This window comes from Tympanuchus pallidicinctus, unplaced genomic scaffold, assembly GCF_026119805.1.
Source record: "Tympanuchus pallidicinctus isolate F22 unplaced genomic scaffold, pur_lepc_1.0 scaffold16, whole genome shotgun sequence".
Classification (NCBI taxonomy): domain Eukaryota; kingdom Metazoa; phylum Chordata; class Aves; order Galliformes; family Phasianidae; genus Tympanuchus; species Tympanuchus pallidicinctus.
Genome location: NW_026294679.1, coordinates 18,438,583 through 18,466,460, shown reverse-complemented (window position 1 = coordinate 18,466,460; position 27,878 = coordinate 18,438,583). Strand labels below are relative to the sequence as shown.

Sequence of the window (27,878 nt, the reverse complement as noted above, 5' to 3'; positions counted from 1 at the left end):
TCAGAAAAGTTGTTAGGAAGGTGTTTACAAGAATGAAGAGAAGTATATCATTCAACGTTAATTAAAGACGGTTTATTCTAGAGGTGAAGTGATGCTCATCAAAGCCTGGGCATGAAAGACTGGAGGAGGCTGATTAAAACTTAAATGACCTCAGGCAAGAGAGACAAGATTCACTCTTCTGTATAAGCAGCTTAGAAGAATGGATTCCTCTGGCATCCTCTGGCCTTCTAGCCTGCCATAGGGAGGGGTCATTCCACATTTGTGAGATTGGCTTGCCAAGCCATGAACAGCAGCCTTGATATTGCTTGTTGACAGTGGTTGTGCTCTTTTCTAGGTGTTCCTACAGCATCTCTCCCCACTGCTCTCACTGACCACTTTTGCTGCTTTGTGGCTGACAATCCTTGACTTCATGGACAAATACATGCATGCTGGCTCCAGTGACTTACTGGTAAGGTGCTGAAAGTGCTGCAGAGCTTTGAACAATCATTCATGAATTTTAACCCCTTATGCTTTGTTTGCTGTTGTTTTTTTTTAATTTAACTCTCGCAAACCCATTCGTTCCACAGTGTGTCCCTTTAGCCTCTGTTTCCAATGCAGCCCATCAGCTTTTTTTGAGCCTTCGTTCATTGCTGTGTGTCCCATCTCTCTGTGCTGAGGAGTGTTTCTGATTACAGCTGGAGGCCATCCCAGAGTCTCTGAAGAACATGCTGCTTGTAATGGACACGGCTGGGATATTCCACAGTGCAGACTCGCGGACAGGATACTCTGATCTTTGGGAGATCACCTGGGAGCGGATTGACTGCTTCTTACCTAGGCTGCGAGATGAGCTCTTCAAACAAACAGTCATCCAAGGTACAAGGGAATGAGAAGCATTTAAAAAAATGGGTTTTGGGCCTAGCGCTTGCACCTTGCTGTACCCAGCTGCCATAGTGCCTGGATGTTACTGATGATGCATTCAGGAGGATATGAGAACTTGGCATCAGGACGGCAAACTGAGGGTGGGCAAAAGGAGAGAGTAAACTGGTGTAGTGTCTCACTGTTTGTGTTCCTAGATCCTGTCCCCAGCATACCAATGGAGCAGCATCCTCAGAAGTCAATAGCATCTGCCCTGCCCCCTTCTCCTGTGGGGGATGTGAGACCAGCCACCCACCCAGCCCCATCGGAGAAGCCTTCTGAACTGAGTGCTAGTGGTAAGTCCCATTTTTTTCTTTCTGGAAGCATCTTCCCAGAATGTGGAAAGCACAGATCTGCTTTTCCTTGCTTTGACCAGCTGTTCTGTGTTGTGGAACCCATTCTGCTTCCAAATGGTTTGGTTATGGCTGCCTTGCTGAGATTTTTGTGGATAGAGGCAAAGGCAGAATGCTGTGTTTGACACCTGCTCCTCAAGGCCCCTTATGAAGGCATGTAGAAGGGGAAAGTCTGGGGAAAAAGGTCTGAAAAGGTCCCTGAAGCTGATCCTTAGTCTAAATTAAGGCTGAAATTGACTTTGTCCAGGCCTATACAAGAATGTATTTTTCTCTTCTTTCTTCCAGAGTCTGAGAGAGCTTCTGCACCTGCATCTCCCACTGTCAGCAGCTCTTCCTCTCCTTCTTTCACAGCATCAGCGCCAACAAAGACAAGCCCCGTTACAGACATACCTCCTACAACAGCACAACCACCACTTATCCTGCAGCCTCTTGCCTCTCCCCTGCAGGTTGGGGTCCCGCCTATGACTCTTCCAATCATCCTCAACCCAGCTCTAATAGAAGCCACCTCTCCTGTTCCCCTCTTAGCTACTCCACGGCCCACTGACCCCATGACAACCTCTGAAGTCAATTAGCTTGAAGGTATCTGAGAACTGTCTGCTGAGGAGGCTCTGACAGAGGATGCTGGCCAAATGTTCTCTGATAGCAAGCATGTTTGATTTAGAAGATGATGCTAACCTGCACAGAAGGCAGCTGCAGCAAACCCCCAGAGCATATCACATTTGTTCCTTACTAGAGGCAACTGCCAAGAAATTCCTGACTGCTCCCTTCTTGGTATCCAGTTCCACTGACCAATCTCCTTCCTGCCTTCACGATCTCAGGGACCAGGCAACACCCACACCCAGCAGCCTGGGACCAAGCTGCCAACGTGTCATCTGGTGAAAAGGGAAAACACATTGATTTAACACTGGAGAGGGACAACAGTATAGGACTGCCTCTCAGATTGTTCAGTTCAATCCCTGGACAATTCCCCAGCTGTTTCCTGGCTTTCCTGCTCCTGCTTCTGGCCGCACTGCTTTATTTGGGCTGTGGGTATGCCTGGGCTCAGCAGGTTGAAAATTTTGCGTAGAGGATTGCTCACAGTGTAGTTTCCAGCTTGCTATGCAGGGCTTCTTGTATGCTGTAGCCATATGCTTTCCTTCTGCAACGTGGATTGCAATAATTCCCTGACCAGTTAGGGAGCAGGGGAGCCTGGTAGGAACAGTGCTGCCTTCCTCCTCTCCTCCTATGTAAAGACCGTCTGGTGGGCAGAGCAAATTCAGGAGCCTTTACCTAGTTAATCAGATTAGGAGGAAATGCAGAGCCCTGTAATGTCAGAGCAGAGCACCATGGCCATCTCTCCAGCAGCGCTTGGGGAGCTGCTCCCCTTGGGTTGCACAGCAGTGCTGCATTGTCCACCACTTGCTTCGTTGGCCCAGAGTTGTCCCCTCCTCTTCACTCAGAGAAGATGCTGAGATCAGTGGCACCTGCTGGCAGATGCCCAGCAAGTCTGCTGTGCTGAGGAGCAGCTTTCTTTTGGCAGCTCCTGCGAAGATTGCACCTTTATGCATTTTCTGGTTGTCGGGAGCCCACCTCCTTTTCTACCCAGGGTCTCCTGCAGCTGATAGTCATCATTCCTGTGTTTCGGTCTTGCAGCAAGGATGTCCTGCTCTTCCATCCTCTCATATCCAGAGCAGAGCTGGCTGGCTGCCTGGCAAGCACTGCATCTCAGTTCTTCCTCCTTTCTGAATTAGTTGGCTAAATTCTCAGTAATACCAATCTCAGAAATCCCAGTGGTGACTGGGAGGGACACAGGCGTCAACTCCAACCCAGTGTATGCTGTACTGAGAGAAACCCAAGGTTGGGGTGGGAGTACAGCCAGTGTACATATGGGGTAAATGGCTTACAAATCCAATGGACTTTTTACAGTGTAATAAATACATCCTGTAAATGAGTGCTCTAGTGTTGCAAACCTTTTCTGTTGTAATTTTTTGGCCCAGAGCTTTGAGAAGAGTGGAGTTGAATTATCAAGGGTGCTGCACCTTTCCACCAACCCAGTGGCTCGGCACTCTAACAAAGTGAGGGGGAGCATGGATGAACTTGTTCTAACACCTGGTTGGTTCCTCTGCAGGCTGCAATGAAGACAAGCCACGCAGAGGCTAAGTAGAAAAGGTTCCAGCATAGTTAAAAAGGAGCTGTAAGATTAGTGCCACACAGCCAGGACTGAAGGAAGAAGGCAAGGGTTGAAGAGCAGGTGCCCTGCAACATCTCAGCATACAGCCCCCTCTGTGACGTGTCTGCCTGCCTTTCTATCTGTTGCAGAAGAACTCCTCATTTGCACTGACAGGACTCTGGGTCAGCAGGAGATCCTGGAGTCTTCCAGAGCTAGTCCTTGCATGGATGTGGGCAACCACAGTTGCTTCCCTCATGGTGCTTTCTGCTTTGTGTTGTAGCAAGATCCACACAGTGCCTTTAGAGCTGTGCAAGGCATCTGTGCCTTCTGTTCTCGGAGAATTCCAGAAGACTTACGAGCTTGATAACGAGTTTTAAGAAGTTGGAATTTGTTTAAATTTCATGGGCAAAGGTCTAAATATTGCGTAATGGAAGTGTGACACGCAAGCTAGGAAAGTCCCGTTCATAAATCCTGGTTCTTTTCCCCATTCCACCATTTCTGAGGTATTTTCATCTAGTTAACCTTCTTCAGCCTCCACTGCTTCGAAAGTTATGGTCCTTCCTGCCCTCAGATATTTTCCTTCATGTATTTGAATTCTTGCACTGCCTGCCCATGGTGCTTCTATAACCTATCTGCCCTGTACTTTCAAGCCTTGACTTCGATTTACAGCTCTGTTTTTCTAAGCTGCCTGCTGAAACCTTTAGATGATTAACTCTTTGTAAACCATTACTCAATTCTAAAGTGCCTTTGTGTGAGCACTGCTGCCCTCTGATCCCTGGACACTTGGCCAGCCCTTGGACTGCTTGATGTGCTGTCACGTCGTGGCAAAGCCCAGCACTTGCTGCTGCCTGACGATAGTTGTTTTGGGGACGCTGTGTTTCAAACTGTTTGCAAACACACTCTGTATTTGCTACATTTTAATTCCGAAAATTGTGGTGCAAAGCAAAAGCTAGCAGAGGGAAACTGCAGGAAATGGGACTGGAATGTAAAGAATGTAGGATAGAAAGACAAAATTATGCTTTAGACAGTCTTTGCTAAACTGCAGATAGGAATGGACAGAAAAATAGATTCATTTCAGTGTTGTTTGGATTGTGTGATAAGGAGGATTTTGTGTGTTACGGAAAGAAACAACCAGAGAAATTGCTTGTTCTAGTGTGAGCTGAAGGAGAAGAGGAACGAGCTGGCAGGTTAGTGTGTGCTTGAGACCATTCTAGTGACCGAGCTGCCGTGAACCCTCTGTGACCAAAGCCCTGGGACAGCGTGGGGCCAGCAGCTGCTGGGGAGGAGGGGAGGTCCTGGCGCTGGCCCTGGGGTTTGTCCCAGCGTACACTTCTTCAGACTTGGACTTCTTTCTCATTTTTACGGGTCTGACTCACTGTTGTTCCAGAGGATGCTGGACAGACATCACAGCAGTTGGGGTTTGCTTGCCTCTTGCCGTTCCAATGTACATACACCAAGAACTTCTGCAGCTGAAATGGAGCAGGCATAAATGTCAGCGATCAGCATATGTCAATAGGACAGCTTACTGTGAAGCTTTCTAATGAAAAAAAGCCCCATTTAAAAGATAAGCTGTGGCTGCAAAACATAAATTTGGCACTGAAACTTCAAGTGCAGACTCTGAAGCGCTGCAGCTTTTAATCAGATGCACTGTGGAAACAACAATAATGGCCAAGCAGCAAGTGTGCTAGGCAGCTCTGCTGTGCTGGTACGAGGTCAGTGAGGTGCGCCTCGCTCCTGGAGCTGCCGGCTGCTGAGCTCCCTTGGAAAATCTGCTCTTGTTCAAGCCAGATGCTTCCTGAAACTGCAGTCCCCACTGCTCCGTACCACCTGTGCGTGCAGAGCAGCCAGCTTGGCTTTGCGCTGCCCATCCCCATTGTCCAGGAACAATCCCAGCCCCGCCGAGCTGCTGGAGGCCACAGCAGCTGCAGCGCTGCCCAGCGTCCCCACAGTGGGTGGCATTGTTCTGCTGCCGCCGCCATGCAGAGGGCTGAGGCGGGAGTGCGGCCTAGTAATGGAGTGGCGGAGGATTGCGCCCCACGGTGAAAGCTCGGTGAGGTGCTGCGCTCAAAATCATGGAGTGAGCACAGACCTTTGAGGAGCTCCGTGTGGACTGCAGTTCAGATTTTTGGGAAGGTCTTCGCGAGCAGCTGGGCCCAGTGTGCAGCGCAGCACCCTGTGTTGCATAACCTCTGCTGGAGCGAGGTGGGGGCACAGGTAGGGCACGGCACTGCCTGCTTCCCGCTGCTCCTCGCCCGCAGCCAGGGCCCGCACACCCACTGGCAGCAGGAAGGCTGGGGGCCTGCAGCCACACGCCCGGGGCAGCAGGGGGGTGTGCTGGGATGGGGTGCAAGCAGGAAATGTGGCTGCTGCTGCCATGGCACGACTCGGCTGAACAGCCAGGGCCGCTGTGCTTCCTCTTCTGTGTGCAAGTCCACCAATTAAGAAAAACAGAAACTTTGCTGTGCGGTGGGACTGAGGGGCTGCAGTCAGCCCTCAGGAAGGGTCAGGGCAGGAGACTGTGGTATGTGTTACACAGCTGGCAGGGGGCGAGATGAGCGGCCGGGCCGCCGTGAGCCCTGTTCCCGCATATGCCAATGCACAGGGAAGAGGAGGGAAGTGAGAGACGTCCTCCCGGCCCTGCTGCTCCGCGGTGCACAAGCTCTGCGCGGGGAGCTGCGCCTGCCGTAGGCGGGGTGGTATCGGAGGTACGAAGCATCGCTGTGGCGGGGAGGGCTCCGTGCGCACCCGCTCTGTGCCCGCCGCCCCGCTCCGTGCCCCGCCGCTCGCTGGCCGGCGGCGCTGCCGCCACGTGGCGCCCGGGGTCGGGCCGGGCGAGCGCCGCTCCGCGCTGCCCGCCGGGCGGGGCGGGCTCTGCCGCCGAGTGGGACCCTGCGGGGCGGAGCCGGGCCGTCCCGTCCCGGCGCGGAGCGGCGGTGCCGACCTCGCTCCTCCCGGCCCCGGCCCCGAGGCGGGCGCTGCCCATGGGGAGCGCGGCCCGTCGGCCGCCCGGCAGCACGAGACCCCGGCGCTCGGCCCCGGCCCGCGGGGCGTGCCTGGCCCCGCCATGCCCGCCTGGGCCATCCTGCCCGTAATGCTACCCGCCTTCACGATCACCGGCATGTGGATCGTGTGAGTACCCCGCGGCTGCTCCCGCCGCACCCCCGCAACGCCCGTCCGCGACTCCGGTTCGGGAGCTGCGGAGTCCCGCCCGCCCCGGTGCCCGCCCGGCGCCGGGGTGCTCAGGGCGGGAGAGCACGCGGGTTTCGTCGCTCGTACGGGGCACGGGCTGTCACCGCTGCCGGCCCGCCTGCTCCGACTCGGCCCGGGTTGGCGGCCGTCCCCCCGGCTGCCCCGATCTCCGGGACCAGTAGTGCGGTGCCGCTGGCACCGGACGAGGGCTTTCCCCAGGTGAGGGCTGCCCCGCGCACTGTCCCGCTGCTCGCTCCCCTGTTACGTGGCACCCAGGGCTCCGCGGGGCTCCTCTCACCCGTGCCTTCCCTTAACCCGACCCGTCTGTCCCAGCGGCTGCAGCGGTGTGAGCTGCGCGGGGCTGCCGGTGGGCTGGGCCGACCTGTGCCCGAGGTGGCACACGGTGACGAGCAAGGTGCTAGACACGGGCAGTGCCGCTGGGGCTCCCCCTGCTCACGCCCCCCTCGTGCTGCCGCAAGGCTGTTTGCTGTGGCGAGCCCACCTCGTCCCCCACCTGTCTGCTGCTGCTTCTTCGTGCTGTACCTGCGTTTATCCGACGCCGCGGTGAGGAGCAGAGCGAGGCTGATCTGCACGTGGAGCCCTACCGGCACCGGGCCGCTTCTCCAGACTGCCCCGAGCCCGTGGCAGCGGGAGTGCGGGCGGCGGGGAGGGGACGGGCCACCAGAGCAGCCATGGGAGCAGCCTTGGCTGCGCAGGACCCCAGCAGAAGGCAGGGTCGGGGCGCTGACAGGGCCCGGCCCAGCAGGGACCTCTGGCGCATAGCTGGCCTCGGCCGCTTACAGGGGCACGGTTCCTACTCAGGGCAGCCAGGGGAAGGCAGTGTGCAGTGCCCTGCAGGCAGCCCCGGAGCAGTGCCCAGGTTCATAGCCGTGACTCCGCTCTCATTTTCCATAGGTATGCCATGGCACTCTCCAACAACCACATCTGCCCTGTGCACAACTGGTAAGGTCGGGGCGGCAGGGCCCCAGTAACACGAGGGGACCAGAGGTCCCCTCCAGACATCACCTGCTTTACCCCTGGGGGTTGAGTGTGGAACCACACGGGGATGCACCGCTTGCAAGGTTGAGCACCACGCTGCTGAGCCTTGAGGGCAGCCAAGCAGGGCTGCAGCCAGCCCCCACTGCACGGTGGCCCGGCTTTGCTGCCCTGTGTGTGGGGACAAAACACTGAGCATGGAAAAAGCGTAAAACGAGCGGCCGGGGAGTTGCAGAGGGCCGTGTGTCTCCATGGGGAGGCTGAGCCCTGCTTGCTGGAGGTCAACCTGTGGTGCCGGCGGGGCTGCAGAGTGCACCCGGCTGTGCCTGGGCTGGGGATGTGCACTGGAAAGGGACCTGTCAGCTTGCTGTGCCAACCCAAATCTACCCAGAAAACCTGAGTTAATTCTCACTAGAGAGCTTGAAGGAGGGAAAAAAAAACAACTGCTGCCGTTTCCTGTCTGATGGCTTACTCTGTCTTGGGAAGAATGTGTTTGTCTCTGTGGCATAAACAGACGTTAATGATGAATAATGCTTCCGAACTTCAGGCTGCTTGCCTTAAAAAAAAAATGAAAAGCTCCCAAACCAAACAGCACCACAAGGGCAGGCCTTGAGGCTCCACGCCTCACTCGGGCTTGCGGTTGGAAAACAAAGCCACCAGTAAATGAGGAGACAGAAAACACACAGCGGGACCGGCCCAGCCCTTCCCAAACCTCCATCCTGTTTAACCGTGTGCTGGCTGAGCTGCTTTGGCTGCAGGCGGGTGCCGTGGGCTCTGCGGCTGTGTGGTGGGGGCACCGGGGCGACCCCGGTGGGGCTCCTCTCGTGGGACCTTTGGCTCCCCAGCCCATCCATTGCTCTCTGCAGGAACTACAACCAGTCGTGCGGCCTGGACAGCCCCGGCTCCTGCTGCACTCTGGATCACATCCCACTGGTCAGGTGAGGGCAGCAGGGGCCTGGAGAGGGCTGAGCGGGGGCTCGGGGTCATCCTTGAGCAGGTCTCAGGAGGACCTTTCAGCCTCGTGACGCTGCTGAGGGCTGCCCTGTCTTGTCCCTGCAGCAAGTGTGGCACCCTGCCTCCTGAGAGCTGCTTCTTCAGCCTCATCTGCAGCCTGGGCTCCTTCATGGGTGAGTGTGTGGCACCAGGCTGGGAGTGGGCTCTGTGTGGTGCCAATCTGTGGGGTGCCCACTGTGGTGGGGAAGGGGGCAGTCGGGCATCGGGGCCTGCTGGCATCAGGGTCTGCATTGGTGCAGACAGGTGCTGTCTCCATCCCACAGTGATCCTGGTGGGGCTGCTTAGGTACGCCCATGTCCTGGAGCACGTTGGGCCATCGCTTCTCAATACCCTGGGGCTGGCTGCCGGCTGGATCTGTGCTGCTGGGCTCACAATGGTGGGCAACTTCCAGGTAAGGCTGCGGGGTGGAAAAGGGCCGGGCAGGGCTGAGATGGGGGACAGGGAGCATGGGGGGGGGCCAGCAGGCCTGGCTGTGTCCAGCTGCTGCAGGGGGTTGTGGTGGTGGATGACATGGGAGCTGGGGTCGTTCTATTCTGTCCGCTTGCTCCTTTGCTCAGCTCTGGGTCGTGTCCTTCTCTGGGCACTGGGGTTGCTCCTTGCTGTGGCTCTGGGCTGTGCTCCTTATCTCAGGAAGCAAATGCCGAGACCACAGTCTGCTGCTGTCTGCTGGGCAGGGTCAGGAGGTGGTGCTGCGAGCACACCTCGGTGGTGCCCCGGTCATCCCCAGCTGACACTACGTATTCCATGCCCGCAGGTGGATCACGCCAAGGTGCTGCACTACATTGGGGCAGGGGTGGCCTTTCCCACCAGCATGCTGTTCGTCTTCCTGCAATCCGTCCTCACATACCGTGCGGCCAAGACCCGCGGGCACTACTGGACCGGCCACCTGCGCAGCATCCTCACGGCCATGGCTTTTGTCACCCTCGTCTTCAGTATCCTTCTCCAGGCCCTGTGATCTGGGCAGAGACAGGCTCCAGACTGATGCCGTGTGGTCTGGGGATATGGCAGCCTGGCAGGGCTCCAGCCGTGTGCTGGGAGGAGCCAGGAACCAGCTGTTTTTATTAACAGGTATTTTGAGCCCTTGGCAGTGCACAGTCTGAATTAGCTATAGCAGTGCCCTGGCAAAGCTGAGGCTGACACAAGCGGAGCACAGAAGCACTTTGTGCAGGTGCCCAGCATAGGAAAACCGCAGCAGCCTGCAGGCAGGGCACAGCCCTTGGTCCACACTGGGGCTTCAGACCACCTGCGGGCAGGGCCCTGTGCGAGGGGCAGTGCTATGTGGCTGTGGCTGTGCAGGGGCTGGGAGTGGGTTGGGGAGCAGCACAAGGCACAGGGGCTGGAGGAGAGGAAGAGCACGGGGACCTTTTGAGGTTTTGGGGTGGTGCGATTGTGCAGAGGGTGCTGTCCTCTGTGGGTATCTGGGATATGGCCGTGGTTTCCTTGACCAGCACAACCTTGGGTGGTGTGTTCTTCATCCAGGAGAGCTTCGTGCTGCAGCATGTGGCTGCCCTGTGCGAGTGGGTGTTCATCATTGATGTCCTAGTCTTCTATGGCACCTTCACTTTTGAATTTGGGGCCATCTCCACAGACACCTTTCTGGTGCTGCTGAAGGCAAGCCGGGCCCCCAAGAGCCACAAAGGGGAGGACAGCCTGCCTGGCGCAGAGGGGCTGCCCATGCTTTGAGCTCCGTGCCACGAGCATCTCCCTATCCAGTGCCTCTGGGTGCAGTGTGTGTGTGTGCGTGCGTGTGCACGTGGTGCTCTGTACTGCCCTCCCACCTGGGTTGCAGCCCCAGTTCCCCAGTCCCTGCCCAAGGGCTGGGCCTGCCTCTTCTCGGCTGCCAGACACAATCAGGATCCCTCTGCCCAGGCTCTGGCCATTGGCTTCCCTGGGATGTCTCTGTACATTCCACGCTCCTTATCAGCCAGCATGGGAGGCCTTGCAGGGCAACAGCTTCTTGGGGTGTGCAAGTCTTGTATGGCCCCTGCTGTTCCCGGGGCTCGTGGGAGGGCGCTGAGTGGGTGTGTGTGGACATAGAGCTACGTATATGTATATATATATGTATATATACACATACTATATAGTTTTCCCTGTCCCTTGAGAGGGGTGGTTGCTGCTGCTGTGCGCGTTGATCAGGTCGTGCTTTCCGACCAGCTCACAATCGGCCTAGAACCCACCGGTATGTGTAGTTCAAAGAGGATTTTTATATATAATATATTAAAAAAACCCAACAAAACACAAACAGTTACTAAGCGTGCACGAGCCGTAACAAAACAAACTGCAGCCGCGCAGGCCCCCATCGGCCGGCTGCCCCCCGCCCCGCCCCGTGTCCCCGTGTCCCTGCGAGCGGGGCGGGCCTGGAAGCCCGGGGAGGCGGGGCCGGGCCGGGACTTTCCCGGGGCAGCGACGGCCGCGCGGGGCCGGCGGTGAGCGGCGGTTCGGAGGTGAGCGGCGGGGCGGCCGCGTTGTGCTCGGGGTCGCGGGTGGGGGGGGGTGCCGCCGGTTCCCGCAGGGCTCCGCTGCTCCCGTGCCGTGCCGTACCGCGGGGAGCGGGGTTGAGGCTGGGGGTTCGGAGCTGGCATCCGTCCCTGCGGTCGACCCTGCCCGGGGGAAGGTCGTGTGTTTCCTTGTTGAGCTCGGTGGGTGCAGCTGCGCGGGGAAGGGCCCTGCAGGGCTGCCCTAAAGCTGCCCTGAGGCCGATGCTGTAGTGGTGATGTGGGTGATGCGGGGACCGGGATGGCGACAGGGAACGAGAGGGGCTTCTGGGGGCTGTGCGGGCACACGGCAACAGGAGAGATGTAGCTGATCGGAGTGTGGCCAAGGTTTGCCCAAACGAAGTCAGCTGTGATGGGAGGATTGCCCTCAGTGGATCCGTGCTAGAAATGGGCAGTGGGCTGGGAGTCTGGTGGCCATCGATGCCCATAGCCGCGACAGAACAGAGCCTGGAGTTGTGCAGAACGCACAAGGTTGGGAATTTAAGGCTGTGATTCACGGCTTTGGCAGGCTCCTGGGGTGCAAAATGGCAGAGGAGCAGCCCGGGGGGGGGGGCTGCAGCACGATGCCTGTATGCCAGCGTGGGTTGGAGTGCTCCTGCTGTATCCTGTGCTCCTGGAGCAGCTCCCTGGGGCTGCTGCACATCCTGTTGGCAGACAGACTGATGGACATGGAGCTACCCTCCTGCCTGCAGGCAACCAGCTCAGCAGCTGTTACAGGAGGGAAGAGAACAGCACCTGCATTGATGGGTCACGTTCAGGAGGCTGTGGGCACGAGAGCGTGGCTGCACGAGTGGCAGTGGCAGGCCCTAGCACCTGAGCTGTGAGAAGGCCTGAAGATACAGGGCAGGAGGGAAGTGGGCTCCCCTGGGGCCCTGCAGGGGGGGATTGGGGCCTCCTTGCTGGTTTAGGGCTGCTGCTTGGTGAGGAAGACAGCCCCTGGCCTGAGAGCAGGGCTGAGTTGTGTGGCTTCCAGGAACAAGGAAACAAAGCTGTCCCTGGCCCTGCTTATAAGACAGGTGTTCCAGCTTCCCCTGATACATGGACACAGGGAAGGGAAAGCTCTGGAGCAAGGTGTGGGCTGGCCAGAGGGCAGATGCTACCCTGTGATGTGCCCTTGTTATGCTGTGTGCTGCAACAAGGGCAGTGCTGAGGAAGCTGTGAAAACCCCTCAGGAAGGGATAGAGAAGGGGGAGCTGCTGCTTGTGAAGGACACAGTGGGCCCTTCCCAAGGGCTCATTGGGCAGAGTGAGGGGCTGTCCCACTATGCTGTGGTGCAGAGATATTCTTCCCTTCCTATGACATCCATGCCAACAGCTCTGGGGACTGGGGGTGCAGGGACTGGATCCCAAGCAGGTGCAGTGCTCCCCACCAGTGCAGGGCCAAGAACGTGCTGTGCTCTTGGGCTCCGGGAACAGCCTGAGGAGGGTCCTCCGGCCCACACCTAGGCTCAGACACTGCCCTGGCTGCATCTGCAGGCAGGGGCACAGGGCAGCCCCTAGGGGCCCAAGGAGCTGGAGAATCTCCTGGAAGAAGCGCTTTTCAGGTTCCGAAGAACATGAGTCACGCACGAGCTGAACAATCCCCTTCCTTCCCCTGTCTCCCACACACCCAAAATCCCCCAAGCGGGACCTGCAGCGGCCACTGATTCAGAAAATCATGGTATGAGGGCACGGCAGACTCAGATATATATATTTTTTTTTCCTTGCTCAGCGAAGAGAAGGGATGTGGAGGAAGCGAACTCGACCCGCGCTGCCCTGACCTTGTCCTCTACCCGAGCTCCGTGGCGATTCCCTGCGGCAAACCCTGACGCGGCGATGCTGGGGCTGGACGGGCTGCTGCGGCCGGCCGCCTCCGGCACGGTGAGCCGGGGATGCGGGCGCTGGCAGAGCGGGAAGGAGGGACGGGAACGCGGGCGGCAGACGCTGCCCGCGGCCCCTCGAAGGGGAGGACGGAGGGCCGCCCTTACGCGGAACCGGCGCGGCGGCGGGGCGGCCGCTCCTCGCCCTGCCCGGGACGCGCCGCGGGGCTGCGCCGTGAGCCGCGGGCGGAGCGTCCCCCCGGGTGCGGGGCCGTGCACCGGAGGTGCCGCCGGGATTTCCAGTCCTCCCGGGGCTGCCCCCGCGGGGCCCCGCCGCTGACTGATTGCGATCCTCCCGCTCCGGGCCCAAAACTCCCCGGGTGTTTCGGGAGGGATGGAAGCGGCTCGCCCCGCGTCCGAACCCCCGCGCCGCCCCCGCCCCGCGCCGCCCTCCCGCCGCTGGTTGCCGCGGGGCCGTGCCGAGCCGGCGGGGTGGGGCGGGGCGGTGACGCGCGGGGCCGTCATTTCCCGGCTCCGCGGGGTTTCTAGGGACTTTCCGGAGCGGCGTGCCTTCCTGCCGCCGCCGGCCCCGCTCAGCGCCCGCTGTTCCCGCAGGCCGGCGGCCGGCCCCGCAGCGACATGGACGAGCACTTCCAGCCCGTGAGTGCGGCCGGGGGTCCCGCGGGGTGCTGTCTGTCTGCTTGGGTGTATGCGTGTCGTCTGGTTGCCTGTCTGTCTGCCCGTCTGTCTCTCTGCTCGGGTTGGGGTCAGCGGCAGACCCCGGGGACGAGGTGGGCTTTCTGTGCCTGCTGCCCCTCATCCCTGAGAGGTGGGGAGGTACGTGGGGGTCTGCTCCTGGCCAGCGGGCTCAGCCCTGCAGCTCATGCTGCTCTCCCCTCCCAGTGCCTGGATGGGATTGACTACGACGATTTCAGCTTTGGCTCCCACATGGTGGAGCAGAAGGAGCCCCTGATGGAGACAGGTAAGGGCTGCGTCCCCTTGGGTGGCTCGCAGCAGCCCCATGTTCCCCTGTCCCCAATGTGGGCTGGCTGGGAGCCCAGCCCTGCGCTCCAGAGTGGGGCTGTGCCGCCTGACCCCGCTGCGCCCTGTCTGCTGGGCTTCACCAGCACCTCTCCTCTTTGCCCTCCAGCAGTCGGCCCCTACCTGGTGATCATTGAGCAGCCAAAGCAGGTAAGGATGGCACACGGGGGAGAGCAGGCGGAGCTGTCACCTCCGCAGGGCACATTGTCAGTGCTGCCGTCAGGCTGAGCTCCACTTTGCTTTCTGCAGCGGGGCTTTCGATTTCGGTATGGCTGCGAGGGCCCTTCGCACGGGGGGCTGCCGGGAGCCTCCAGCGAGAAGGGGCACAAGACCTATCCTACTGTCAAGGTGAGTGCTGTGCTGCCGTGGCCCTGGGAGTGCACATGGGTTGGGATGATGCTCGGAGGAGGGAGTACGTGAGCCAAGGATCTAAGGAGCCCCAGGTCCGACTTTGTGCCTCAGCTCCCTCCTCCCCGCAGATCTGCAACTACGAAGGGATAGCGCGCATCGAGGTGGACCTGGTGACGCACAGCGACCCTCCGCGTGTGCATGCGCACAGCCTGGTGGGCAAGCAGTGCACCGAGGCCGGCAACTGCGTCGCTGTCGTGGGGCCCAAAGACATGACGGCACAGTGCGTGTGGGGCGTTTTCTGAGAGCTGCGGGAGTGGGGCGGGAGCTGCGTGCGCTCTCTTGCTGCGCGCAGAGTTCCCTGTAGGTCCCATAAATGCAACCCCTGTGCTGGCCCAACCGGCTTCCATTTACATCCCCTCCAGCCCTGCGAGTCCCCACTGTGGCTGTTGGGGTCCTCTCTTCTGGGCTCCTCTCTCGCCGTGGCTGTGCACCACTGCCCCCGTGCCATGCCACTGTCTGCTGCTGCTTGGCTCTGTGCTGACTGTGGGCTCTCCTGGGCAGGTTCAGCAACCTGGGAGTGCTCCACGTCACCAAGAAGAACATGATGGAGATCATGAAGGAGAAGCTGAAGAAGCAGAAGACGCGCAACACAAACGGGTTGCTGACAGGTGAGGGCGGTGTGGGTTGGGGTGGTGGGGCCATACAGCGTGGGGCAGCTGCTGGGCACAGAGTGTCTGACGGTACCCCCCCTGCAGAAGCTGAGCTGCGTGAGATCGAGCTGGAGGCCAAGGAGCTGAAGAAGGTGATGGACCTGAGTATCGTGCGGCTGCGCTTCACCGCTTACCTCCGTGACAGCAGTGGAAACTTCACTCTAGCACTGCAGCCCGTCATCTCTGACCCCATCCATGACAGCAGTGAGCATGGGGCTGCTGTGGCGGGGACATGGGGGGGGGGGGGCCGCCCTGCATGGGGTTACGGTGCTCTGGGTGTGCTGCTCCCAGCTGGGTGTTAACCGAGCATGTGAGTGGCTCCGTTTTGGCCTCCCTGGGCTTCTAGTGCTCTGAGGGGCTCCTGACACTTCCTGGCCCCACAGAGTCCCCTGGTGCTTCCAATCTCAAGATCTCGCGGATGGACAAGACTGCGGGCTCAGTGCGGGGTGGGGACGAGGTCTACCTGCTTTGTGACAAGGTGCAGAAAGGTAAAAGGCTGCAGCTCTCGACACGGGCTGCAGCCAAGCAGACGTGAGCCCCGTGGCTGTGTCCCTGCAGCCAGGCAGCAGGGCAGGCGGTGCCCAGAGTCCCTTTCCTCCCCAGATGACATTGAGGTGCGGTTCTACGAGGACGACGAGAATGGCTGGCAGGCCTTTGGGGACTTCTCCCCCACGGACGTACACAAGCAGGTGCAGGGGGATGGCGCGAGTGGGTGCCTGTGGGGTGGGCAGGCCCATGTCAGGTTGCAGGCCAGAGCAGAGCCCAGCGCTGTCCTCCTGTCCACAGTACGCCATCGTTTTCCGCACGCCCCCCTACCACAAGCCCAAAATTGACCGTCCTGTCACCGTGTTCCTGCAACTGAAGCGGAAGCGCGGGGGGGACGTCAGCGACTCCAAGCAATTCACCTATTACCCCGTGGTGGAGGGTGAGTGCTGTGGGACGGGGCTCCCGGCCCTGTGGCTGGGCTGCTCCCCTGCCCCTCACCCCCCTCCCCGTCTCTCCCTGCAGATAAAGAGGAGGTGGAGCGGAAGCGCAAGAAGGTGCTGCCTCAGTTTCCTCAGCACTTCGGTGGGGGCTCACACATGGGGGGTGCCGGCGGTGCTGGGGGCTTTGGAGCAGGAGGAGGTGAGTGGGAACGTCCCGCACCCTGTGCTGCCAGCCTGGCCTGACCTGGCCCTGACCTGGCCTTTGCTCCACAGGTGGTAACCTCAGCTTCCCTTATTCATCCGGACTGGGATACAACAACCTCTACTCCTCCAGCCCGCACCCTGTAGGGGGAGGGTACCAGGGTGGCGTGCAGATGAAGGCCCCCAACGAGAGTGGAGATGGAGGTGACAGAGAGGTGCCTACAGAAAGCAACTACTGCAGGGAGCTGCAGCGGCATGGTATGAGGGTTCGGGCTGGAGGCTGTACCCAGGGGGGCCAGCGGGGGTGTGGGACCCAGAGCCCTCTGGGGCTGACGTCCTGCCTTGCCCTGCAGCCCACCTGTGCCACCTGTGGCTGCTGGCGCACCGCAACGCCCATGCCCTGCTGGACTACTCAGTTACTGCCGACCCCCGCATGCTGCTGGCTGTGCAGAGACACCTGGTAGCCTCACAAGATGAGAATGGGGACACGTGAGTGCTTGGAACAGGGACCAACCAGGGGGGAGACCTGTGGCCATGGAGCTGGTGTGAGGGCTGTCCTCTTCTGCAGGCCCTTGCACCTCGCCATCATCCATGAGCAGACGGCTGTGATCAAGCAGCTAATTGAGGTGGTGGTCAGCATCCCTAGCCAGCAGATCATTAACATCACCAACAATCTGCAGCAGGTATGCGTTCCTGGTCAGCACTGTCACATTGTCACAGAGAAGGGCTGGGGTGGGGGGAGCCTTGCTCCTGAGTCCAGACCTGGGGCTGCAGCTGCCCCATCCCGATGCCATGCATGAGGAGTCAGGGCTGTGCTGGGACAGGCTTGTTGCTGTGATGATGCCTCTGTCCCACAGACACCGCTGCACCTGGCAGTCATCACCAAGCAGCCGCAGGTGGTGCAGCTCCTGCTGCAGGCCCACGCCAACCCCACCCTGCTGGACCGCTACGGCAACTCCCTGCTGCACCTGGCACTGCAGACAGGTGATGAGGAGATGCTGCGGATGCTGCTGGCCCACCTGGGCTCTGCCACCCCCTACCTGCTGTGCTTGCCCAACTTCCATGGTGAGCGGAGTGGGAAGGGAAGGGGCGACGCTGGAGAAGGGCCCTGGTGCCACAGCAGGGTGCTGAGCTGGTGCCACTGCCACAGGTCTCCTGCCCGTACACCTGGCTGTGAAGGCGAAGAGCCCAGCCTGCTTGGACCTGCTGGTCAGGAAGGGCGCGGATGTGAACGGTGTGGAGAGGCAGGGCGGCAGGACCCCACTGCACCTGGCTGTGGAGATGGAGAACCTCAACATGGCCACGCACCTGGTGAAGAAGGTAGGTAGGAGCTGGTTCCTCTCCACGGGGTGGCGGCGGAGGTGGAGGCAGGGCCCGCTCCTTATGGCCTCACACTTTTTTCTGCAGCTGGGAGCAAATGTCAACAGCCGGACCTTTGCTGGTAACACCCCCCTGCACCTGGCTGCCGGCCTGGGCTCCCCAACCCTCACCAAACTGCTGCTCAAAGCAGGTAAGCTGCAGCCCTGCCCTGCTGCTGGGTGCCCCAAGCAACCCCTGCCCTCGGGGCTCAGCCCAGACCTTCTGACAGGGGCAGATGTGCAGCGTGAGAACGACGAGCCCATCAGCCCCTCCTCGTCAGAGGCCAGCAGCGACACGGATGGCGACCCTGAGGAGCAGGAGCAGGCAATGGAGCTGGGGGAGCCAGCCCCAAGCCCCCATCCCACCCCTGAGGAGGAGCAGGGGGAGACAGGGCCTCGGCAGCGCCGCTGCCACACAGCTCTGGACCTGACCCGGAGCCAGAAGGTATGTGGAGATGCACAGGTGGGGGCTGTGGGGTGGGATCTCCAGGAGGTGTGGGGGCAAAGCCAAGCCAGGAGCTCTGCCAGGGCTGGCACCAGCCTGGTGCCCCTCCATGTTGCAGGCCCTGTGGGGTGCTGGGGAGTGTTGATTGGCACTTGGGGCAGTGCTCACATCCCTTCATGTGCCCTGCAGGTGCGGGACATCTTGCTGCAGGCCTCCCAGCTATGCCCTGATGCTGAGCTGCCCACCGCCCCCCGGCCAGGTGAGCAGCCCTGCTGCACGCACAGCAGGGCCGGCAACTCTCTGCCCCCACAGCAACAGGGACAGATGGTGTGTGACAGGGGTACGTGTCCCCACAGGGAATGTGCTGTCTCTGGATGGTGATGCGCTTCAGGGGCTGGAGCAGCTGCTGAACCAGGACAGCAGCGGGTCAGACTGGATGGAGCTGGCTAAGAGGCTGGGGCTCTGCAGCCTGGTGGAGACCTACAAGGACACCCCTTCACCCAGCGTCAGCCTGCTGCGCAGCTATGAGGTCGGTGCCAGGCCCTGTCCCTGTGCTGTCCCCTCTATGTGTCCTCTGCTCACCGTGTTCTCCCTGCAGCTGGCCGGGGGCAGCCTTGGGGGGCTGCTGGAGGCGCTGGACTCCATGGGGCTGCACGGGGCTGTCAGAATGCTGCGCAAACCTGAGCCGCTGGAGAAGCTGCAGAGCACAGGTGTGGGACTGGGGGATGGGAGGGCCCCACTGCCCTCAGCCCTTCCAGCTGATGGCCCTGGGTTTGCCTTGCAGAGGTCAAGGAAGACAGTGCCTATGGGAGCGAGTCGGTGGAGGAGGAGCAGGCGGCCGCCCTGAAGCCGAGGCCAGTGCCAGAGGGCGAGCTGCCCCACAGTCAGCAGCAGCAGGTGCACTGAGGGGCCGGGGGGGCCACGCTGCCCCCCACCCTGCCTCTCCCACACAAGTGCCTTCTGGACTGGGGGCTGCACTGCAGCCCGGCTGCCCTGCTGCTGAGGGCTGGGACACAGCGTGCCAAGCCCCACTCTGCTCTTATTTAATGGTCCCGCGCCTGGTGAATAAAAGGGACACAGTTTCCATTAGCCTCAGCCCTCTGTGTCTGCCCCGGCCCCGAGAGACACAGGGAGAGCAGCCAGCCCATGCCCCCTCAGCATCACCCCAAGTGCCTGTGCTGTCCCCAGTCCCGCTTCTGGGCTGCCTGGGGAAAAACCACAACGCACCAAGAACTGAAGAGCAAGTTTTACTTCAGTAACCGACAGAAGAAGCTGTACAAAGGTTTTTCTCCCCCTGAGCCACCTGGGGCAAGGGTGGAATTATTTTTTTTCTTTTTTCTTCTTTTTTTTTTTTTTTTTTGCAATAGACTCAAAAGAGCAGAATAAAAAGTTTGACACATTCGCATAGTGCTGAAACTGGCGAGGTCCCACGCACCAGGAGCAGCGGCAGCCCCCAGCCCTTCTCCAGCCCCAGTGCCTGCCATCTGCCTCCAGTGCTCCTGCGGCTACGTGAGCACCAGTGTTTGCTCCAAGCGTCCTCCCGGCCGTGCTCACCCTGTGGGCATGCCTGGGAACCGAGAGCCTGCAGCCAAAGAGAAGGCTCTCCAGCCTCTGCTCCTCCTCTTCTTATTGGAGCGGCACTCAGCTTTGCATCCTCCAAGGCCCTTGTGATGCTTTGGAGAAGTGGCACTGGAAGGAAAGCCCCCTTCTCTCCATCCCCCACCCCATACCCACCTCTGCCCAATGCACGTCCAGGCAGGACCCAGGGCCACGTCCAGACTGCAGAGCTGTGCCCACATTCGTAAAGAGCCAGCATGTAGGCAATGCTGCTCAGCTCAGGGCTCTGCAGGAGGGCTGCTGGTGCAGGGTGGGGGCTCGCAGCACACCAGTGATGCTCAGCTCACTGTCTGGGGGGGTTCTGCGTCCTTCTTTGAGTCCATGTAAAAACATTTCCCCCCTAGAAGTGCACGGTCTACAGGACGTGGCTGAGTTTGGTGCACTGTTTTTCTGTTTGTTGTTTTGTTTGTTTTTAAATAGTTCCCAAAAAGCATCAAAATTAGCCCCCCAAAAAACTCCCTGGTGGTCAGCTCAATCTGGTACTAAAAAGTGCAAAACTGTATCACAAAAACCGTCCAAAAGTTGTAAGAAAGCAAGAGGCATGGGGGCAGTGGGGAGGGGGACCTGGGTTCCCCCAGCCCTTGGAGTTGGGGGCCAGGGATGGCTCCATTCCACATGGCATAAAGGAGCTTGAGGAAAGCAGCTGGCGGCTGCGCTGCAGTTTTACACCAAGGAAAGTAGCCCAGTCAGGGGGTGTCAGTCCCTGCCCCTCCCGGGGGTGGGGAGCTGGAGGGGAGCCTGCAGCCAAGCACAGAACAAGGGGAGCAGGAATGAGTCCGTGGGGCAGCTCCGACCTGCAGCCCCTTGGTCCTGCCCTACATCTGTCTCTGGCCCAGGGGCCACCGGACTGCTGTTGGTGGCCGAGTATGGCTGTCCCCACCGTGACTCGTGCCCCTGGAGGATGGACTCATGCAGGGTCCCAGCAGGTATGTGGCACCCACCCAGCGCCCTTGGGCAGGATCGGAGCTGCAGCGCAGGCGGCTGATGCCCCTGGCTTATGATTTCTGGGGGTGGCCGGGGGGCTGGCGGCTGGCACGCTCTGAGATGTTGCGCTTCACCTTGGTGCCTGTGCTGGAGGGCTCGGCGTTCAGCGAGGGGCTGGAGCGGGATTTTTTCAGGCCATCATCCTCACCGCCTGCTGCGTCAAAGAGCGTGGATTCAAACGCCGCCAGGTCCTCAGAGCCAGCCTTCAGCTTGGCCCGCAGCAGCATGGCGTAGGTGCCGTAGCGGGATTTCTGGGGACAGAGCACAGCACAGAGAGCAGTAGGGTAGCAGGGCACTGCCTCTTCAGCCTGCAGCCCGCAGAATGCTTCTTGGCCCTCCAGCACAGCCTGGAGGTGCAGTGCCTGCTTCCACTAGAGGCACAGCAAGCCACGGCATAGATCGTCCAGCCCCACCCCTGGGAGCCCCTTACCCATGCTGGGGAGCTGCAGTCCGAGCAAAGCATTGCAGCAGTGCCAGAGGAACCAGATGCAATTCGGCCGAAGAGGTAGGAGAGGTCCCCATGACCTGATGGTGGCCCAGAGCCGGCGCAGGATACAAAGGTCTGCCCTGCTCACCTCAAACTCCAGGTACTCCTCCTTCTGCTTCAGCTCCTCGTACTCCTTGCCCTTCACCTTCTTATCCGGCAGAGAGGAGCGGTGCTCCAGTAGCTCTGCTGACATCGTCTTGAACTTGGACTCATGGCTCTTCACTTGCTCATCCTGGGGACAGGTGACACTGTCAGCACCCCACTGCCCTCACTCCAATGCTGGCATGGTTCTCCCCTCCTGGCTACAGCAGGAGCTCAACTGCCGCTCGCAGTCTTCTAAACACTGCTGGCCAAAGCACAGGCCCTTTGGGTAGGTCTCCTGCTCTTGGTGGGCTGGCTGCAGTCTTAGAGAGAAATTAATCCCCTCTAAAAACTAGGCTGTTTTTTTAAAATCCTTTCTGCTCTATGAATAACTGCGGTGGCACTAGCGAGAGCCAGCTAATCCCCTGCCCGGGCTCCTGTCAAGGTCCTGCCGTGACGCAGGTCCCCCTCATGGGTGTGGGTAGGTGGCCACGTGTGCCTCCATGCCCTGGCACCACCTCTCACCCTGTACCTCTCCCAGCACAGCCCCTCGCTCCCGGCCCACCTGGGACAGCCGGGTGCAGGAGCTGGGGAGCAGCGGGCGGCTGAACTTCTTCTGGGAGCCGATGGCAGCGGGGAAGGGGGGTGCAGAGAACATGGCTGCCACCACGTTGATGCGTGTGATCCACGAGTGCATCTGCTCGGAGTTCCTGGGGAGAAAGGCCAAGCGTGGCACTGCATGCTCTCCCCACCAGTCTTGGCACACCAAGGCCCTGCTCTGCAGAGCCACCCAGTGCTCACAGCTGGCCCCAGCTCTGCTCCAGCAGTGCATGGCCTCAGGCCCACTGGTGCAGAGAGGAGAGGAGCTGGGCAATGCCTAGGAACAGCGTCAGCTCCTCTCCCTTCTAGAAAGGGCGAGGATGTGGAATTTAGCTCATCCCACTCACTACCACCAGCAATGAACATAGCTCACCCCGCCAAGCCCCACTGTGGGACTCACTGTGCTTGGAAGAGAAAGACTCTCCAGTCAGCTGTCCTGAGGTAGAAGACGTTGGGCCTCTTGCTGTAGTCTGATGCCCGTGTGGCAAGCGAGTGGTGGATGCTAATGGCGTTCTTCAGCTCCTCTTCTGCCAGCGCCTTCCCTGGCTTGTATTCCTCCTGCAGGGCACTGGGTGCTTCAGAGCCGGCAAAGGGCTGCTCCCACCACAACCCAGCACCACCGTGGAGGCTGGCCTCCAGCTGAGCCCCGGGGGCAGGGCCCCAGCCTGCACCCCAGGTGACCACAGCGCTCCTCACCTTCTGCAGATAGAGAATCATCCCTTTCAGGATGGCGTGGAAAGGCTTCCAGCCGCGCTTCCCTCGGGGGGCTGCGGGAGAGGAGAGCAGCCCATGGATCACCCTGCCATGAACCGTGCCAAGCTACACGTGACCCCACCCTGGGGAAGTGCAGCACGCCTGCACCGTCCCCGTGCACCTGAGCCCACGCTGGGCACGTGGCTGGCAGATGGGGATGCAGGGGGGGCTACGTGCCTGGGGATGGGGACAGAACGCTGCCACACGCCAGGTAACGCTGGCAGCGCCTGATCGGATCAAGGTGGCATTAGGCAGCCGGGGCTTAGGGAGGATTTCGCAGTGGAAATGGAGAACGTGCCTGGCAGCGCAGAACCTGCAGCATGCTTGCAGCACTGTGGGATGCCTCAGCACGCACCCCCAGCTCTCCCAGCACTGCAGGTAGGGAGAGACCTTCAGCCCCCAGCCTGGGAGTAAATCGCCCACGGCGGCCTGATGCACGTGGAGGAGAGCTGATGCTGCAGGCAGGCTTGATGCTATGTGCAGACCACATAGGGTGACCCCTGCCCTTCTCCCACTCTCAGGGTTCCTGCAGCTCTCCAGTGCCCCCCTCCCTAGACACCTACTTTTCTTGCAGTCGGGATCAGCATGGATCTTGCGCACTAACAGTCCGTGCTTGTAGGTGGCGATGCTGGAGTCCTGGGAGAAGTCCAGGAAGGGGTTACTGCAGCTGCTGATGCGTTTGATGGACTTAGGTTTGGGATCAGCCAGCTCTGAAAGGGACTTCCTCAGCTCCTCCTCGTCTCTGCCAGGTACAGATTTGGTTAGGACAAGGACATAGAGTGTCTATGACCTTGCCGGGGACAGCAAACATCAAGCCTCCCAGGCCAGGCCGAGCAGTTTGCTGTCACTGAAGAGGATCCCACAGCCCAGCCCAGCCCAGCCTTTGTGCCCTTGCCCGCTGAGACTGGCAGTTGTGCTGCTGCCGGGATGAGCCACAGGGGCTCTGTCACTGCTCCTGGCTGGGGGCACCTGTCCTCAGGAGTGCGCAGTCTTTGTGGACATCTGCTGGACTGGCTGATGAGCAGTGCTTCACACCTCTCAGCACACCCTGCAGGGCAGCACACCTCGCTCACACCCTCCCTGCCAACGATATCCCCTCGCCCTCCGGGCTGCATTGCTTCCCTCCCCCGCCCCAGCACGGAGCTATGGGAGCCCGGAGCTGCGGCCTCCCCCCTCCCTCGTAACCGTTCGCTGCTAATTAAACCCCTCAGCATCTGCCGGCGTCTCCATGGCAGCAGCCCGAGCGCATTGGCTCAGCGCTGGCGGAACCGCCGGGCTGATTAATCCCCGCAGCGCGGGCGCTGCCGCTCCTGCTGCTGGAGATGGCAGCTGTAGGCGAAGGTGCAGGCACCCAGGCACCGCTGCCTGGGCACTCAGCAGGGCTCTGCACAGCCACGGCTGCGGGAGCTGCTCTTGGGACCCCATCGTGGTGCCGTGCTGGGGCAGAGGGCTGGCACCCACTGCAGCTCCCTGGGCACCTCCATCCCTACCCCCCAATACAGGCCCTGGGCAGCGGGATGCTCCGGGGCCAGAGTGAATAGGGCTGCCATGTCGTCGGGGTGACCCCAGCACGTGCCAGGCCTACGCAGCCAGTCCCCCCATGGGATGCTTACATGGCCCACTGCAGCTTCTCGTTCTTGATGGAGCCATACAGTGCCTGTGGAGAGAGGAGCGGGGTTTGAGTCAGGGGAGCTGCTCTGGAGATGGAGGAGCAACTGGAGGTAAAGGCAATGCTGGGGCAGCCCATCCTGCACACAGCCCTTCCTTTCTGGCACTGGTGCTGACAGCCAGGCCCCCTTTCTGCACATACTAAGGCTTACAGATGATGTCTGAGCACCACAGGACTCCCAGCCAGGGCATAGTCAGGGCTCCGTGCTGGGGCATGGCCCGGGCTGTCACCCCTGCGCTTCCCTCCTCCTGTGTCTGCCCAGGGCAGTGGCAGAGAGTGAGCAGCACGAGTTTTGCCAGACAGCAGGCTGTCAAAGAGCTGCGGCCACAGGGTGAACTGGGCTGGCCAAATGGAGAGCTTTCAGGCCCAGGACAGAGAACCTTTGGATTGGGGCAGCTCTGCAGGACATCAGCCTTTGCTAGGGCCTGCAGAACTCCTGCATCCCTACAGCAGGCAGCAGCCACCCAACTCTGTTTGTCCTCTTGCACTTGTGGGCACCCACAGACCCCAGGAGCACAGTTACATTTCAGTAACTCAGCAAGATCTGGCATCTGCTCCATGTGGGATCTGCAGCCCCCAGCACTCCGATTCAGGAGCGCTGCAGAGATCTGGTGGCTCTCCGAGAAAAGATGAAAAGCACCTACCCCAGGGTGCTGCAGACTGCCCACCCCCTCTTCCCAGGGCCTCCACACTCTCTGACTCTTGCTGTGTTCAGCAAGGCAGGGCCCGTGCCTGTGTTTCAGCTGTGAAAAAAAAATCTGTTTGCAGATGGGTCTGGGGCTGCGTTCCCAAGCGCCTGTCCGGTCCCAGCTGGGTGCAAGCCACAAGCGCTCAGCCCAGCCCTATAGCACAAGAGGTTCTGGAGAGTGTTCCCAGCAGTGTTCACTCAGCACTCCAGATCAAGGAACAGGACGGGTCTGGAAGGCATCATCCTCAGAGGAAGATAATTGAGTTGTGCACAGACTGTTCAGGCAGCTGCCAACATCCATCTCTTGGCTGGAGACTGCTGGGGAGAAAGCTTGCTGGTGGCTGATAAAGTACAACTGCAGGCTCGCAGGGACCCTGCCAACAGACCCAGCAGCATCTGGGGAAGGCAAATCCATCATCCCGAGATGTGCAGTGGCCAGAGCGGAAGAGGGACTGGGATTATCACATGTGCTCTGCTCGGGGAAGCACTGGCCCAGCACCAGCTTGTTTTGCAGAAGATGAGAGGACCTCCCTGTATGCAGGCAAAAGGCAGGGGTGGCTGCTCCTGGGAAGCCAGCAGCCCTCAAGAGAGGCACAGCCCCAGTGCCCCAGAGTGGGCTGTACCCAGCTCTGTTTGTGCTGCCCTGGGAAGAGCAGGGGACAGGCAGGAGATGGAAGCAGGCTTCTGAGGAGCAATGTGGGCAATACAGAATTGTCATGGGGAGCAAGATGGAAAGCAGCTGAGAAGGACTAAGAACAACAGAAACAAAAATAATAGAAAAAAAGGCACAGAGAAGTGGAGCCAAGCCGGTGAGAACACACTCGGGGAGCAGTTCTGAAAGAGCAATATCTGCACGGTGCTGGTGAGCAGCACAGCGGGGCAGCACTACAAAAACACGGGCTCTGGGACTACATAGAACACTTCAAAAGACAACAGGACTGCTGGCTTCAGAAGGCTCCCACAGCCCCACTACAAGCACCAGAAGCATCCCATGAGTCTGATGTGGGCAGGAGCTGTTGAGCAGCCTCAGACACTGGGCCATAGGCTTCCAGTGCTCCTGCACCAGGGAAACACACAACTGTGAGGTGAGCAGAAGACAGCACAAAGCTTGCACTGCAATCCTGCACTGGGACTCTGTTGGGGCTCTGCCTGCTCACCGCCACCCCCAGCAGGCAGCAGGGTCATGCCTGGAGGGGACAAGTCTGGCCCAGCTCTGAGCTGAGGATGCTTTGCACCACAATGCCTGTTGCTGCTCTCTGTTCCCGCTGCTTGTCCATACTAAGTCCCAGACTCTGTGATGCAGGATCCCTCTGATGGGGCAGAGTGGGCTCTGCAGCCCAGCTCCCCACGGCTGTCAGCACAGACCACAGCACTGCGGCTTATCACTGCAGGTCCCTCTCTCCTGGCCATCTTTGCTCTATGGGTTCATTTCCAAGGTGGCAAATGATGGCATTTTATGGCATAGCTGAATTTGTGAGCACTGTCCAGGAGAAAGCAGGGGGCTGGTGGGGAACTGGCTGACCCAAAGCAGCTGTCTTTTTGTTGCCATCACAGGGTTATGAGCTCACTGCTGCAGAATGCAGGGTAAGGCAGCAAGCCCTGTTTTAGATATGCACAACACCAGGGAGACCCAGGGATGTACTGCTCCAGTGGGACTGCCAATGGAACCAGCACATCTTCCTTCAGTGACCTCCCAAAAGGGCTGGCAGGATGTGCCCAGGTACTGCTCCAGCACGCGTCTGGAGGTGTGCAGGCTGCACTGGAACAGCGTCCTTGCACAGGGATAGCTTGGCTGCACAGACAGTCCTCTTCTTCATCCCTCTGTCTCAGAGCAGTGCAGAGCAGGGGAGATTCAGTGCTGGCATGGGAGCAGGGCAGCAGATGGCCCTGGATGCAGTGTTGGGACAGATGGGACTGCACTGAGGGTTGCAGCCCAGCGTGTCCCTAACAGAGAAGTGGTGTGATGTTCTGCACAAGGGATCTCACAGCCATAGAGTGCCCTCCCGCAGGCACTTTGCCTCTTGGGCATTTCACTACGAGAGCTCAATCGTGGCTTTCCCCAACTTTTCCTTAGCGAAGTTCCTTTCCCTACACCCAACTTCAACGCTGTGCTGGGTGCTCCGGGCACGCAGATGCCTCGGCTGTCCCAGTACACACAGCACGGTCACATGGGGGCGTATGGCTGTGCTGCACCAGGTCCTCATCATCCCGCCGTCTGCCCCGCGGGCACAGACCACGCTCAGCAGCACGGCCACCTGCGGCACCCTGTGCCCCCGCCCCTCTCGATCCCTCGCACCAAGGAGCATCTCCCCTCCAGCCGCGGTTTCCATCCGAGTGCGTCACAACCCCGTGCTGCTCCCAGACCGCCGCGATGGCCGGCTCCGGTCCTGCCCGGCACGGCGGTGCGCGCCCAGCTCCAACCCTGCCACTTCTCCCCACCGAGCACCGCGGCACACCGGCCCGACTCCCCGAAGCCGACGCCAATTGACGGCGAGCGCGCTCCCAGCAGCCAGCAGCCCATTTTTCCCGACCGGAGCCCCTCCTTCTCCCCTGCTCTCGGCTCAGAACGGGACCGCAGCGCCGCAGCCCGCAACGCCCGGCACCGCGCCGCTTGGTCGGGCGGGAGGGCAGCCCCCAGCGGCTCTGCCCCCGATCCTCCCCGCACGACGTTTCCGACCCCGCCGCCGCGCAATGTCCCGCCGCAATGTCACGCAGCCCGGGGGCTGCGGGCACCGGGCACGGCCCCGCCGCAGCGCAGCGCCTGGAGAGCCGCGCCGCGCCGCTCCCGTCCACGCTCGTGCTGCCGCGGAGCCAGGCGCCGCGCAGCCCGCCCGGCGCTTACCGGCTTCTTCTTGCGGCGGCTCTGGAGCCGGCTGACGACCAGGTCGGTGTACAGCACCGGTTTCAGGGTGCGGGAGCGCTGGGGCCAGCCGTAGCAGAAGGTCTCCACGCCGCGATAGTTGCGCCCGTAGCGCACGGAGCACATGGAGCGGGACCGCATGCGGCCCGCGCTGCTGTTGATGCTGTTGACGCCGATCATGGTGCCGGTGCCGGTGCCGGCGGCGGCGGGGGCGGCCCG

At 60.3% G+C, this 27,878-nt stretch overlaps 4 protein-coding genes across 14 annotated transcripts in view; 3 read left to right on the top strand and 1 right to left on the bottom strand.

Annotated features, from left to right (window-relative positions):
* GBF1 (golgi brefeldin A resistant guanine nucleotide exchange factor 1) overlaps nucleotides 1-3,177 on the top strand; it is a 97,725-nt gene extending 94,548 nt beyond the window's left edge. For both annotated transcript variants that reach the window (XM_052678090.1, XM_052678089.1), the window contains exons 37-40: nucleotides 335-448; nucleotides 675-852; nucleotides 1,053-1,190; nucleotides 1,533-3,177. In XM_052678090.1, the coding sequence (XP_052534050.1) occupies nucleotides 335-448; nucleotides 675-852; nucleotides 1,053-1,190; nucleotides 1,533-1,819 (717 nt within the window). In that variant the 3' untranslated portion in view covers nucleotides 1,820-3,177. The remainder of the gene's footprint in view (nucleotides 1-334; nucleotides 449-674; nucleotides 853-1,052; nucleotides 1,191-1,532) is intronic.
* A 3,149-nt stretch (nucleotides 3,178-6,326) lies between these two features.
* Nucleotides 6,327-10,837, top strand: TMEM150A (transmembrane protein 150A). 4 transcript variants are annotated; one of them, XM_052678151.1, is made up of 7 exons: nucleotides 6,327-6,525; nucleotides 7,408-7,500; nucleotides 8,448-8,519; nucleotides 8,641-8,708; nucleotides 8,859-8,986; nucleotides 9,350-9,527; nucleotides 10,075-10,192. In XM_052678151.1, exons 1-7 carry the CDS (start codon nucleotides 6,461-6,463, stop codon nucleotides 10,128-10,130), a joined length of 660 nt encoding a protein of 219 aa, XP_052534111.1. In that variant the 5' UTR covers nucleotides 6,327-6,460; the 3' UTR covers nucleotides 10,131-10,192. The 4 variants fall into 4 exon arrangements, with proteins under 4 accessions (XP_052534111.1, XP_052534108.1, XP_052534110.1 ...); XM_052678148.1 differs by having other exon boundaries at nucleotides 6,334-6,525; nucleotides 9,350-9,522; nucleotides 10,050-10,837; XM_052678149.1 differs by lacking the exon at nucleotides 7,408-7,500 and adding an exon at nucleotides 7,501-7,548 and having other exon boundaries at nucleotides 6,339-6,525; nucleotides 9,350-9,522; nucleotides 10,050-10,837.
* A 138-nt stretch (nucleotides 10,838-10,975) lies between these two features.
* NFKB2 (nuclear factor kappa B subunit 2) lies at nucleotides 10,976-19,322 on the top strand. Of its 5 annotated transcripts, none has more exons than XM_052678103.1 (24): nucleotides 10,976-11,039; nucleotides 12,801-12,949; nucleotides 13,504-13,548; nucleotides 13,792-13,870; nucleotides 14,039-14,079; nucleotides 14,179-14,277; nucleotides 14,409-14,560; nucleotides 14,842-14,948; nucleotides 15,036-15,194; nucleotides 15,374-15,478; nucleotides 15,594-15,679; nucleotides 15,777-15,915; nucleotides 15,999-16,115; nucleotides 16,190-16,375; nucleotides 16,471-16,606; nucleotides 16,686-16,800; nucleotides 16,975-17,182; nucleotides 17,268-17,437; nucleotides 17,525-17,627; nucleotides 17,706-17,920; nucleotides 18,110-18,179; nucleotides 18,277-18,449; nucleotides 18,519-18,630; nucleotides 18,705-19,322. In XM_052678103.1, the coding sequence occupies exons 2-24, from the start codon at nucleotides 12,905-12,907 to the stop codon at nucleotides 18,824-18,826; spliced, it is 2,784 nt and encodes a 927-aa protein (XP_052534063.1). In that variant the 5' UTR covers nucleotides 10,976-11,039; nucleotides 12,801-12,904; the 3' UTR covers nucleotides 18,827-19,322. The 5 variants fall into 5 exon arrangements, with proteins under 5 accessions (XP_052534063.1, XP_052534062.1, XP_052534061.1 ...); XM_052678102.1 differs by having other exon boundaries at nucleotides 13,438-13,548; nucleotides 14,042-14,079; XM_052678101.1 differs by having other exon boundaries at nucleotides 13,438-13,548.
* The window catches only part of PSD (pleckstrin and Sec7 domain containing), a 27,243-nt gene continuing 18,605 nt past the window's right edge, over nucleotides 19,241-27,878 (bottom strand). For 2 of the 3 annotated variants that reach the window (XM_052678099.1, XM_052678100.1), the window contains exons 10-16: nucleotides 24,056-24,099; nucleotides 23,006-23,184; nucleotides 22,386-22,456; nucleotides 22,090-22,247; nucleotides 21,655-21,799; nucleotides 21,097-21,240; nucleotides 19,241-20,772 (exon numbers count right to left, since the gene is read on the bottom strand). In XM_052678099.1, coding sequence (XP_052534059.1) covers nucleotides 20,533-20,772; nucleotides 21,097-21,240; nucleotides 21,655-21,799; nucleotides 22,090-22,247; nucleotides 22,386-22,456; nucleotides 23,006-23,184; nucleotides 24,056-24,099 — 981 coding nt within the window. In that variant the 3' untranslated portion in view covers nucleotides 19,241-20,532. Of the gene's footprint in view, nucleotides 20,773-21,096; nucleotides 21,241-21,654; nucleotides 21,800-22,089; nucleotides 22,248-22,385; nucleotides 22,457-23,005; nucleotides 23,185-24,055; nucleotides 24,100-24,755; nucleotides 24,855-27,878 lie in introns of all 3 variants that reach the window. The other variant, XM_052678098.1, reaches the window with a different exon arrangement.